This window comes from Bufo gargarizans, chromosome 2, assembly GCF_014858855.1.
Source record: "Bufo gargarizans isolate SCDJY-AF-19 chromosome 2, ASM1485885v1, whole genome shotgun sequence".
Classification (NCBI taxonomy): Eukaryota; Metazoa; Chordata; class Amphibia; order Anura; family Bufonidae; genus Bufo; species Bufo gargarizans.
In genome coordinates, this window is record NC_058081.1 from 144,002,573 (window position 1) to 144,016,312 (window position 13,740).

The 13,740-nt window shown below is 47.8% G+C and overlaps 1 protein-coding gene across 1 annotated transcript in view; it reads left to right on the forward strand.

Moving 5' to 3' along the window:
- Nucleotides 1-13,740, forward strand: part of TP53BP1 (tumor protein p53 binding protein 1) — a 126,518-nt gene that overhangs the window by 46,005 nt on the left and 66,773 nt on the right. The window contains 2 exon segments of the mRNA XM_044279559.1: nucleotides 391-448; nucleotides 1,294-1,389. Of these exon segments, the coding sequence (XP_044135494.1) occupies nucleotides 391-448; nucleotides 1,294-1,389 (154 nt within the window).

Below are 13,740 nucleotides of genomic sequence, written 5' to 3' on the forward strand. Positions count from 1 at the left end.
ATATATTTTAGGTTTTAAAAATGTGGCTCTCAAAAGTAATTTCAATCGTGGTTTTGGCGATATTTGGCTCAGTTGACAAAAAAGTTTGCCCACCACTGGTCTGAGCTAATTTATCCCTTATTCTTTGCATAAGCATAACTTCTTCCTGGAATCCCCCTTTAATATAACTGTCCATGTGACTGTCAGAATAGGCTTATAATTTAGTCCTCATCTTCTGGTTTAACTTTTTTAGCTAATTTGTGTAACAACCTGGTGAACCAACTTTGGAATAAAAGGGTTTGTTTTATTGTGGACATTTGGTGTGAAATATGCAGTTAGTCTTTCAGCAGAAGATTTACTGCTGTGAACAAATCTATTTAAATATGTCTTTTTCATTTCTTGCTTGTCCAGAACCTCCAGTTGTTGAGAGAACAAGTGGGACTGCCGCCGTGGAGGGGGGTATTGCCGGGTAAGAGACTCTTGGTCCTGTGTGGAACTATATGACACAAAGACCTTTCTACAAATAGCTTGATTAGAAAAATAATTAATTTATGCACAAACCTAAGAGTGGATGCACCACTTTAGATTTATGTTCCTACAAAAGGGGTTCATATAGACATGCATCAAAGGGTAGCTAAACTGCTCTGAGCACTTTGCACCTATAGCTTTCATTAGCTCTGCTCTTCTTTTGGAGCGCGATGAGTACAGATTCCATATACTTTCTATGGATTCATTTTTTTCATCAAAGGTTTGGTTACTCTTTATATCAGACCCCAGTTGATCAGCTGTTTGAAGAGGAGTCAGCACTTGCATCATCTCGCTTGCAGCGTAAGTGCAGTGTAATTGCAAGTGCTTGTTCCATTTAAGTAATTGCACTGCGCCGCTGCGAGCGAGACGGCGCACAGTGTAACAGCTGATTGGAGGGGCTGCTGGAAGTCGGACCACTGCTGATCTGATATTGTTGACCTATCCTGAAGATAGGTCATCAGTATTAAACCCCTGCCCTTTAAGCACCTATTATGTATTCTTTTATTCCGTACACATAACATTTTGTGGGGAACCATGTAAACCTAGTAACGGTGGATACGTAATGTATTATGTGACCACTGCCTTCATAGTGTGCCTGCTTGCACATACATAGTAGTTATTACTTAACTATTGCTTTTGTATGTAAGCCCTTGTTCAAGCATGCTCTATTGCATCTGCTATTTTTCCATGTTCCATTGCTCCACAGTGTGTGTGTATAAGATCAGTTTATAACATAAGTAGCTGTTCAGAATAGTTTTATTTCTTTATTTATTTTATTTTGTTCAGTCACACAGAGAACTCCCCATCTGTGTTTATACGCGTGCGTGAAGCCCATCGTGAAGACGAGACCCGAAGTCATCAATTGCCCCCTACACCGGTCAGGTAAATATGATAAAACTTAATGTGGCCATCTGAGGATTCGCTAGGGGTTCAGTATGGGAAAGAGGGTCATTACCTCCTGAAAACAATAGTTCCCCCAACAATTATTGTGCAGTATACACCATGCCCCATATGGTTATAGTGCACCACAATTAAAAATGCTCCTTGCTCTGCCTCAGGTTTCAACTGTATAGAGTTGAGTAATGCTGGCCCGGGCCACTCTGCCTATGGATCCACCATGCAGGTCGGACTGGGGTCACTGTCCCTCTCTAACTCTGCCTTTGGTACCTATATACCCTGTTAACCGACAGCTGTCTCTCAACTCCCCCATACAATATTTGCTTCCCTCAGCCAAGTGTTTAAGATAAGCCACCAGCACCTTTCTCTGCTCTCCACTGAAAACATATAGGAGAACAAAAGGATTGCGCATTGAAATTCACACTCGATCCTTCTCTTCCCCCAACAGATTTTTTCAGGAGCTCCCCCTACACATTAGATTGTCAACCAGTCTGCCAAAAATAGCAGGTTTATCTGTCAATCTGTGGAGGGGCCTTCAGTACTGTTCTTTTTAGGGTCCATGCACACGTCCGTGTGTGTTTTGCAGATCCGATCCGTGGATCTGCAAAACACTGACATTGGCGATGTGCGTTCCGCATTTTGCAGACCGCACATCGCCGGCACTTAATATAAAATAGGACATGTTCTATTTTTTTCAGGATCCACCACCTCCAGGGGGTGGATCAGTTTTTATAAAATGTCAGATAGCAAACACTTTGTTTTATTTATGAAATAGTAGTAGCGACAAAAGCAGAAGCAACACTAGTACTAAAGGATGATGCCGTAATTATTTTTACTACTGGTACTTTACTATGTAAGCACATGATGTACTGCAGGTCACATGTGGAGCAAGCAGAGCACACTGGAGATCTTACTTAAATGGGAACTGTACTTTTATCACACTATGCATAAATAAATAGTACATTATATCATTATATATATACATACATACATACATACATACATACATACATACATACATACATACATACATACATACTTTTATACTAGAACGCCCTTTTCCCCCCTCGCCTATGACAGCACCCATGGATAGCATCCGCCCCCTTCCTCAGGGCAGGAAACAGGAAGCACAGTCTCTTCAAAAGGGAGGTACAACCCCCATCATGCCAGTTCTGTTTCCTGTCCTAAGGGACAGGGTGGATGCACAGCGGTTGAAGAGCAGAGCTGCGGGAGCCCCTTGGTTGATACCCGTGGGAGGAGGGCCTACCCGAGCGGCGTAAGTCTTCCTCGGAAGCCGCTGCTGAAGTCTGGCCCCTTTGGACTCCCTCTCGTCCGGTCACTCCCCCGTCGGGGCTGCTTCGGTGTCCCCGGCTTGGCGAACCTCTGCGGCCGTGCCGTATGTTCGGCTGCCGCTGGCGTTCGCGCATACTTCCGGGTAGGTCAGGCCGGCGCTGACGTCATCAGTCGGCGCCGGATCTTGGCCTCCGGCTTTTGGCAGTGGGAGGAGGCGGGCCTTGGACCGGAAGGGGAGGGTGCTGGCGCGCGCCCGGCAAGTTCAAAAACCAGCCAGCTCTCACTGCAGGCTGGTGTTTTGGCCTGCAGTGAACTCCATGGATGACAGCCACTGGCAGAAAATGGAGCCCACACAGCGCGCAGAACCCACTGAAACCACCAACGAATCCTCGGTACCGGTGGGGGTAAGAGGGGCGAATGCCCTGCATTTTCCATTTATCTCAGTACCTGATGGTTGTCTTTGCTTTATGTGTTTAGACTTCTAAAGAGAGAAGGGGGTCAAGGTCCAAGGAGCGGGGCTGTGCTATTTTCAAGAGGAAGCTACCGTCCGGTTGGGGCAAACCTGCATGTCAGGCCTGCGTAGGCAAATTATTGGAGGATGAGGCCCCCTCTCTCTTATCAAGCCTAAAGAAGATTATCAAGGATGAAGTCAGAGAAACAGTTAAAGAATCCTTGAGTAATCTGCTTGAAGATCGCCCTAGTACTTCCGCCGCGGTCTCTATTCCCGCTTCGAGCGATCAGGAGCTGTTATCCGGGTTAGAGGAGGAGGGAGAACTTCCATCCTCGGATCATTCACAGGACGAGCAGCTGGCGGGGAGACCCTTGTTCCTCCCAGAGAACATTAATGCTCTAGTCGGGATTGTCAGGGCAACTATGGGGCTTGATGATCAAGCAGAACCCCAGTCTATGAGGGATTCCATGTTCGAGGGCCTAGGTCCCAGAAGATTGAAATGTTTTGATGTGCACGAGAACATAACTTCGGTTATTAAGAATGAATGGAGCAGGCCGGACAGAAAATTTTTCGTGCCTTCTGCCCTAAAAAGGAAGTATCCCTTTTGAGGACAAAGCCTCTGCTGATTGGGATAGAGCCCCAAAGTTGGATGCTCCGGTAGCAAAAATCTCTAAGAGAGCAGCCCTCCCGTTTGAAGACGCGGGAACTCTAAAAGATGCTATGGACAGAAGAGCAGAGGTCTATTTAAAAAAGAACTGGGAGGCGACGGCTGGTTCTTTTAGGCCCGCTATAGCCGCCACTTCTGTGGCCAGGTCCTTAAAGGTCTGGATGAAGGAGATGGAGGAGCAGATGAAGAAAGGAGCGCCCATGGAACAACTCCTCTCGTCATTCCCAACTCTGTACAGTGCAATTGACTTCTTAGCGGATGCCTCAGTGGACTCCCTGAAGCTGTCAGCAAGAGCCGCAGCTCTTTCAAATTCCGCCCGTCGGGCGATTTGGCTAAAAGACTGGAAGGGGGATGCAGGGTCGAAGGCGAAATTATGTGCTATTCCCTGTCAGGGTGAATTTCTCTTCGGGCCCACGTTGGATGATCTGCTGGAAAAGGCCTCTGACAGAAAAAAGGGTTTCCCTTCTATTCATCAGCAGCCTCCTAAGAAGCCCTTTCGTTCTCAGTCGGCCAGATTTAACTTTAAGAGAAGAGAAACTCCCAGGCAGTCTGGTAATGCGCCCAAAAGGAGCAAAGGGTTTCTTTTTTCAGGTGGAGAGGCCTCTAAGAAGCCTCCGCAATGACGCCAGATGCCCGGTTGGAGGTCGTCTCTCCCTCTTCGCAGATCAATGGCGGAAGATCTCAAACAGCCCCTGGATCCTCTCAATCATTTCACAGGGCTATTGCCTGAACTTCCTGAGAACTCCTCCAGAAAGGTTCGTTTTGACGGACTATCGCTCCAGCCCAGAGAAGCTAGAAGCATTGCGTCTGGAAGTTGCAGATTTACTAAAGAAGAGGGTCCTGCAGGAGGTTCCAGCTCAAGAGAGGGAGAGGGGCTATTATTCGACTCTTTCTTGTAAAGAAGCCGAATGGCACCTTCCGAACCATAATAAATCTGAAGCTGCTCAACAAATATCTGGTGTACGAGAGGTTTCGTATGGAGACTATCAGTTCCATAATTCCGAATTTATTCCTGGGCTGCTACATGGCGACCCTGGACCTCAGGGACGCTTATTACCACGTCTCAATCCATCCCAGTCACCAGAAGTACCTGAGAGTAGTAGTTCAGTTCCCGGACAGACTCCTACACGTACAGTTTCGGGCCCTGCCGTTTGGGTTGTCTCAGGCACCCAGGCTTTTCACGAAGATTGTAGCAGAGATGATGGCTCATCTGAGGGAGAGGGATCTGATTGTCATTCCCTATCTAGACGATTTCCTCCTTCTCTCTCAGACACCGGGACAATTATCCGAGGGAATTGCCTGGGTCAGGGAGGTGCTGGTAAAGTTGGGTTGGGAGTTAAATCTCCAGAAATCCAATCTCGTACCAAGCCAGATATGCACCTTTCTGGGGCTGCTCCTGGACTCCCAGAAGCAGATGTGTTTTCTCCCGACACAGAAGGTTTCTCTACTAGTCTCCAGGGTTCAGGACATTGTGGCTCGCCGTTCCATCTCTCTAAGAGAGGCTATGTCAGTTCTGGGCCTAATGACGGCCGCAATCCCGGGGGTGGAATGGGCCCACTTCCACTCGAGGTCGCTTCAGCTGCAGATCCTGGGAGTTTGGGACAAAGATCCCCTATCCTTGGATTCCCTCTTCTACCTTTCAACTCATACAATAAAAGATTTAGAGTGGTGGACAGAACCTTCCAACCTTCAGAGAGGAGTCCCTTGGTCAAGGCAGGATCCCCTCTCTCTGACTACAGACGCAAGTCCCTGGGGGTGGGGAGCTCACACAGAATCTCTACTTCTGCAGGGACAGTGGGATCAGGAGATAGTTCCCAGATCTCACAACTTCAAGGAACTCCTGGCGATCCTCATGGCCTTGAAGAAATGCCTCCACCTTTTAAAAGGCAGAAACGTCTTAATCTACTCCGACAACATGACGGCAGTAGCCTATATCAATCGTCAGGGGGGGACGAGATCGCCAGATCTAATGTCTCTCACCAGGGAGATTTTCGAGATAGCAGAGGATTTCCTTCCATCGATCAGGGCGGTACACTTAAAGGGAAAGGAGAATGTGAAGGCAGACTTTCTGAGCAGGCATTGTGTTCGGCAGGGGGAATGGTCCCTAGATCAACAGGTCTTCAACGACATCGTGGCTCTCTGGGGTCTCCCGGTGGTGGATCTCTTTGCCACAAGGGGAAACAGAAAAGTGAAAAGGTTCTACTCTCTATCCCCACTAGAACGGCCCACGGCAGTGGACGCTTTGGCGCAGTCATGGAGAGTAGGCCTCCTGTACGCCTTCCCTCCTATAAAGCTACTCCCAAGAGTCCTGAAGAAGATTCGGGAGGAGAAGGCCCTAGTAATTACTATAGCCCCCTTTTGGCCCAGGAGGGTCTGGTTTTCCTGGCTAAGGAGGATGTCGGTAGCAGACCCCTAGGGTACTTCCCGTCTTCCCGGGACTACTAGTTCAGGGACCATTACTTCATCCACAGTTGGAGAGCCTGCACTTGACAGCCTGGCTGTTGAGAGGCAGATCCTAGAGATGAAGGGTCTTTCCGGGGAGGTGATAGACACCCTTTTATCCAGCAGAAAACCTGTTACCTCAAAAATCTATTTGAGAGTTTGGAGGGCCTTCCTTCGATTTGCAAACAGGCCAGTTAATGTCTTGGATCCCCCGGAGTTACCTCTAGTCCTGAGCTTCCTCCAGGAAGGCTGGAATAAAAAGCTGAGGCCCAGTACTTTAAAGGTCCATATCTCTGCCTTAAGTGCTCTCTTTGAGTATAAGTTAGCAGACCACCCCTGGATTAAGAGATTTGTAGTTGCAATTTCTAGACTCGCTCCCGTCCAGAAATCCAGAGTTCCCCCCTGGGATTTGAACCTAGTCCTGTCTGCCTTAACCGGAGATCCCTTTGAGCCCATTGAGGACATCTCTATTAAAATCTTGACCTTTAAATTAGTTTTCTTGCTAGCCATTACTTCCGCTAGAAGAGTGAGTGAGATTTCGGCCCTCTCTATCGAAAAACCGTATCTCAATATCTTAGAAGATAGGGTTATTCTATCTCCTGACCCTGCCTTCCTTCCAAAGGTTTCATCATCCTTTCATCGGTCTCAGGATATAGTTTTACCTTCCTTCTGTTCCTCACCCAAGAATCAGAAGGAAAGGGAATTTCATTGCCTCGATGTTAGGTGTCTAATCCAATACCTTTTGGCCACTCAAGAATGGAGGTTGTCCTCTAAGCTGGTAGTTTCCTTTCAGGGACAGAAGAAGGGCTCCCCTGCTTCCTCTCAGTCCATAGCCAGGTATATAAAACAAGCCATCTATCTGGCATATTCCTCTAAAGGGGTTCCTCCTCCTGCCGGGTTTGGAGCACACTCAACAAGAGCAGTGTCTACATCCTGGGCAGAAAGAGCTTCCGCTTCTATTGACCAGATTTGCAGAGCAGCTACTTGGAGTTCTGCTCATACCTTCTTTAAGCACTATAGGCTGCAGCTTCCTTCACAGGAGGGTTTGGGATTTGGGCGTAAAGTCCTCCAAGCAGTTGTCCCACCCTAGGTTGATCTCGCCTAGATATCCATGGGTGCTGTCATAGGCGAGGGGGGAAATATAGGATTACACTTACCGGTAATCATTTTTCCTTGAGCCTATGACAGCACCCGCCTAATTCCCTCCCTTACAATAAAAAAAATTAAAAATAAATAAAAATAAAAAATAAATAAAAATATATAATAAAAAAGAGAGGATTTTAGAATATATAGAGAGATGCATACGTGTGTTTGCACACAGAGATGAGCATTTGTTCTGTTGTGGATTTGTGGTGTAGTGTTTTTGTCTCCTTAGTTCTTGGAATAGGACTGGCATGATGGGGGTTGTACCTCCCTTTTGAAGAGGCTGTGCTTCCTGTTTCCTGTCCTGAGGAAGGGGGTGGATGCTATCCATGGGTGCTGTCATAGGCTCAAGGAAAAATGATTACCGGTAAGTGTAATCCTATATTTCTTCAGCTAACGGCTCACTCCATCTCACCCCTCTTCTCTCCATAGATGTCTGTCTCTCTGCACTTCCTTCCTTCTCCCCTCTCCATAGACTAAAAATACATAAAGGTCTATCTGCCCTTAACCCCTTCACTACCGAACTTTTCACCTTAAATCCCAGACCGATTTTTTTTAAAATCTGACATGTCACGTTATGTGCAGGACTGTGGAGTCGGTAGAAAAATGCTCCGACTCCTCTGTATTTAATATGCGACTGTATTTTATACATTCCTTGACGGAAAGAAAGGCAACATACATGTCATTACCACAGAACTACTGACTAGGAAGCCAACAGTCTACTGTATTGAACAGTTTAAGGAAAAGACCAACACAATGTGTTCCACCAAGTTCTTCTAAGCTCTTATAGCAGAGAGGTAGTTGGGCAGAAGCTGCTGCCTTCTCCTTTGTGTGCTGATCTTCTGCTGAAGATTGGGCAGTGGGAGGATCCAGGAAGGGGCATTTATTTTAAAACATGATTTCCCCAGTAGAATCCCATAGTAATGTTTAAAGTTTAAGCTAACAATCTGAGTTTACAAGTTTATAGCCTAATGACAGCAGTTTTTCAAATGGTTTACAGCTTCAGTCTTGAACTATTGACTATCCATTCCCTTCACTTATACAAGTGTCTCTAGTCCTGCAAAAAACACATTTACTTGATCAGTTATCAGTGAGAGGCTAGGTTAACCATGGGCGTTGCGTTCCCTGTAACAGCGGAACACAACACAATGGAAAGTATAAGTATTGCCACTCCTTAACTGTGCGTTGCGTGCCATATAGTGAAGCATATGAAACGCATGCTTCTTCACGGTCACTTAACGTGTTCGTTTTACGGTAACGTGACGCACTGCGTGCATTAACCTTTATTATTACACTAAAGAAATAATTATAACTTTTTATGAACTGGGACATTTAAACTTGCTTTTTTTATTTTTTATTCAAATTTAAATTTAGTTGGAGTCGGTTCATTTTTTTTTTTTTTCAACTCCAGGTACCCAAAATTGACAAAATAGGAAAAAAGGTATCTGGAGACAATGGAGGTCCTCTTAGCTCTTCTTTATTGATTCATAAAACCGACACAGTCACTGGATCCACGGCATGGTAGCGACCATGCCGTGGATCCAGTGACTGTGTCGGTTTTATGAATCAATAAAGAAGAGCTAAGAGGACCTCCATTGTCTCCAGATACCTTTTTTCCTATTTTGTTTGCTGCCTGCTACGGGAACACTCCCCCAGGGCCTCTGGAGCCGGGTTTATACACCACACCAGGAAGGTGAGCTGGATACAAAGTTTTCTCTATTTACCCAAAATTGACTCCGACTCCACAGCCCTGGTTATGTGCTAAAAACTTTAAAACCCTTTTACTTATCCAGGCCATTGTTTTCTCGTCCCATATTGTACTTCATGACAGTGGTAAAATTGAGTAAAAAAATATCATTTTATTTTGCCCAAAATTTTGAAAAATTTGCAAATTTCCCTTTCCCCATATGTCTCCTTCATGTTTTGGATCATTTTGTGAATGCCATTTTATTTTTTGGGGACGTTAGAAGGCCTAGAAGTTTAGAAGCAAATCTTGAAATTTTTCAGAAAATTTCCAAAACCCACTTTTTAAGGACCAGTTCAGGTCTGAAGTCACTTTGTGAGGCTTACATAAAAGAAACCACCCAAAAATGACCCCATTTTAGAAACTACACCCCTCAAGGTATTCAAAACTGATTTAACAAACTTTGTTAACCCTTTAGGTGTTCCTCAAGAATTAATGGAAAATGGAGATGAAATTTCAGAATTTAACTTTTTTCGCAGATTTTCCATTTGAATAATTTTTTTCCCACTAACAAAGCAAGGGTTAACAGCCAAACAAAACTCAATATTTATGGCCCTGAGTCTTTAGTTTACAGAAACACCCCATATGTGGTCGTAAACTGCTGTACGGGCACACGGCATTGCGCAGAAGGAAAGAAAAGCCATATGGTTTTTGGAAGGCAGATTTCACTGGGATAATTTTAAGCTGCCATGTCACATTTTAAGCTCCCCTGATGCACCCCTAGAGTAGAAACGGGATAAGGTGGCAGTTTTGTTGGTACTATTTTAGTATACATATGATTTTTGATTGCTCTATATTACACTTTTTGTGAGGCAAGGTAACAAAAAAATAGGCACAGTTTTTATTTTTTGTTATTTGCACTGTTTATCCAACAGGTTGGATCACGTGGTACTTTTATAGAGCAGGTTGTTAAGGACGCAACCATACAAAATATGATTTTTTTTTTTTTTTGTCTCCATATTCTCAAAGCCATTTTTATTTATTTTTTGGCGACTCTCTTATGTAGGGTCACATTTTTTGCTGGTTGAGATGACTGTTTGGTACTATTTTAGGGTGCATTTGACTTTTTATGTAAAATAGAAGAGTGAAACTGGATCGCACATCCTCAATACTATGCTTTTATTTAACAACTGCTTCTCAGCATAATTAACATCGCTTATCAGCGCAATCTATAGTATACCTACCCGTATGTTGCATACTGTACATGAGGCATTGGTATACAATTTGATCAAAAAGCATAGTCCCACTCACCACGACAAGATTGCCTCCTCGAGTGGGAACCTACTCTAAATTTAGTGCAGCACTGCACCAATAGGCAGCGGGACCTAGCAGCCAAACAACGCCCCCGCTGTCTGGCAGAGCCACCCTGGCACTGGGCCCCACCAACCCACCAGCACAGCACCAGAGCAACAATGGCCGCCGCACCGCACCGCTCCATGTGAACAGTTGTGAAAGCTCACCTTATCACATGCGATTGTATACCAATGCCTTATGTACAGTATGCAACATAGGGGTAGGTTTACAATATATTGCGCTGAGAAGCGATGTTAATTAAGCTTTTTTTTTTTTTCTTCCTCTGGTATAAGCACTCCTCCCCATTCGGCCCAGGTGATTTTAATCAGCAGGAGACTGCATAAGTGTGTATAAATTCCTACTACCTCTCAGTTGGAGTTCCTGAGAGCATGTGATAAGGTGAGCTCTGACAACTGTTCACATGGCACGGTGCTTTGTGGCGGCCATTGTTGCTTTGGTGCTGTGGTGGTGGGGCCCAGTGCCAAGGTGGCTTTGTCAGGCAGTGGGGGCATTGTTTGGCTGCTGGGTCCCGCTGCCTATTAGTGCCGTGCCGGTGGTCGCCGCACAACGCCGTGCCAAAGTTAGAGTAGAGTTCCACTCGAGGCAACCTGGTCGTGGTGAGTGGGCCTATGATTTCTCGCCCAATTCCTTGGGGGACACAGGAGACCTTGGGTATAGCTCAACTCCCTAGGAGGCGTGACACTAAGTGAAAACCGTTAAGCCCTTCCTCCAGCAGCTATACCCTCAGCCTAGAGAGAGAGACTACCAGTTTCTGCTTAGTGTCCAAGGAGGCAAGACACTCCCTTTGCAGGGCTGTTTTTCCTCCTTCGTTTTTTATTTTAATTTTATTTTTCACAGGGGCAACAGAGATGCCTGGACCTCTCTGTTTCTCCTGGGGTCGAGCTGCGCCAGTCTCGGTCATCCACACTGCTGCCTCCCCCACAGAAGACGAGGAGGATCAGGGCAGCCCAGCTCCCCTGCATCCCGCCAGCATAAGGGTCTCCCACACGTCAAGCCCCTCTCCAGCTTCCTGCCACTGCGGTGCCAGCAGCTGAAGGGGCGACCCTGCTGGAGTGGACAGAGGGTAAAGACTTCAGGATGGTGAGAGTGGCTGTTCCAGCCCCCAGCCCCCTCCCCTTCTGCTCTCTGCTCACCCCCAAGGCCTCCTCATCTATAGTATGCTGTGGATGTCACTTGGGCCCCAATTCACCACAAGAGCGGACCCTTATACTACTGGCTAAGTTTCTTCTTCAGCCGCAACAGGACAAGGCTCTCCCTTAGGGCTCCAGGCTACAATCGCGAGCGCAGCAGCTAGCAGCCGGCCGGCATCGCCAACGTCCGCACACAGTAATCGCGGCAATCGCTTTATCTGCTGGGGTGGACAGGCTCTCCCTTACCGCACTCCGTGGGACTAATGGAGGTAAACTCGGGCCATATGATGTTGCGGTCTCTCACTACAGGCCGCAGACCACCCCTCCTCCTTCTTCCCTTCTCTATATTTAAATTGCACGCGCGAACAGAGCATCAGCGGGGGGCGGGGCTTCGCTTCTCGCTCCCGTCTCATTCCCGCCTCTGATTCACCTCAAGAGTCTGGCCACCGCTGCTGTCGCTTTCTCCTCTGCTGCCGTGACGTGTTGGATCTCTTCTGCCACTGCTGCCTGCTCCTTCTGCTGTCACACTGCCTGAGGTCTTTGGTCTGGTAGGACTGTTAACCCCTTCCTAGCGCCAGCAGCCCCTAGCCTGGACAGCTGTCCCCTTTTTTTTCGGCCAACATGTCTGACCCCTCAGGGGCCTCTAGGCCCTGGTATCACGCCTGCACCGCCTGTGAAGCACCCTTTCCACTGGGGCAATCAGACCTGCATTGCTCTGCATGCCAGGCCCCAATACAGGGTCCACCACTTGCCCTGCCGCCCCCTGATTCCTTGGATCCACCTGATTGGGCAAGATCCCTGTCCCAGGCCGTGGAAAGCCTCACTTATGTCGTGGGCCGCCTTGTAGACACACAGCCTGTTACGCAGCCTGCTACACCCCCTGTCGTATCCTCCGGGTCTGCTAATTCTGCCGACCCGTCTGGGTCCCTCGCTCCCAGCGATGCCTCCAGGGCCCGACACCTCCAGAAGCGCTCTAGGGCGGCGTGTGCATCTTCCTCGGATGCGTCCCTGTCCCCTCCAAGTGTGCGGTTTCAGTCTGGCCCCTCCTCCTCACAGGACATGCCCTCTGAGGGAGAGATGGTGGATTCGGATTGGGACACGGACTCGGCATTACCGTCCAAGCTAGCCTCTGCTGTGGGTCATCTCATTTCCAATTTTCGTGACACCATTAAAATTCACGACGACCCTCCCAATACTGAAAAGGCCGGTGTGTCCTTTTTCCGCCCCAAACAGGCGTCCACGGTTTTTCCTCTCCACGCCGATATCTCGTCGATGGTCGATGGCTTGGTCTCGCCCTGATGCCTGTTATACCCCCCCAAGAAGTTGGATATCTGTTATCCCTTCCCAGCGGATTGCATCTCCACTTGGGCGTCTCCACCTAAAGTCGACCCTCCCGTGGCCCGCCTGTCTAAAAGCACGGCCATTCCTGTGGCGGACGGCTCCTCTCTTCAGTCCACTGAAGACCATCGCATGGAATCCCTTACAAAAGCCATATTTGCCGCCTCTGGTTCAGCCCTCAGACCGCTCTTTGCTTCCGCCTGGGCCGGGAAGGCGGTCTCGGAATGGGCTTCCCAACTGGACCCCAGGGACTTGATTCGGACGTCTCCATTCAGGACCTCCGTTCTTTAGCCCAGCTCATTGTTCAGGCAGGGAAATTCATTTGTGAGGCCTCACTTGATGCGGGTGCCCTCATTGCTCGTTACTCTTCTCTGGCTGTCTCCTCCTTTTCAGGGACATCTGACAGGCACACGTCTCCGACGCCTGGGCGCTCGAGATTGTGTCATACGGATACAAAATCAAATTCGTGTCCCTCCCTCCAAATCGTTTCTTTCGCTCCCGTGCCCTGAGGGACTCCCAGTGTGCGGACGCCTTCTCCGAAGCCATTCGCACCCTTCTGGACAAGGGAGTGATTACTCCTGTTCCTCCAAGGGACAGATTCAAGGGGTTCTATTCGAACCTTTTTGTGGTCCCCAAAAAGGAAGGCTCGGTAAGACCGATTGTGGACCTCAAACGGTTAAAACTGTTTCTCAGTCTTCGCCGGTTCAAGATGGAGTCCCTCCGATTCGTGGTGGCTTCCCTGGAAAAAGGGGAGTTTGTCGTCTATCGACATCCAGGATGCTTACCTCCACGTCCCGATCGCTCGGTGTCACCA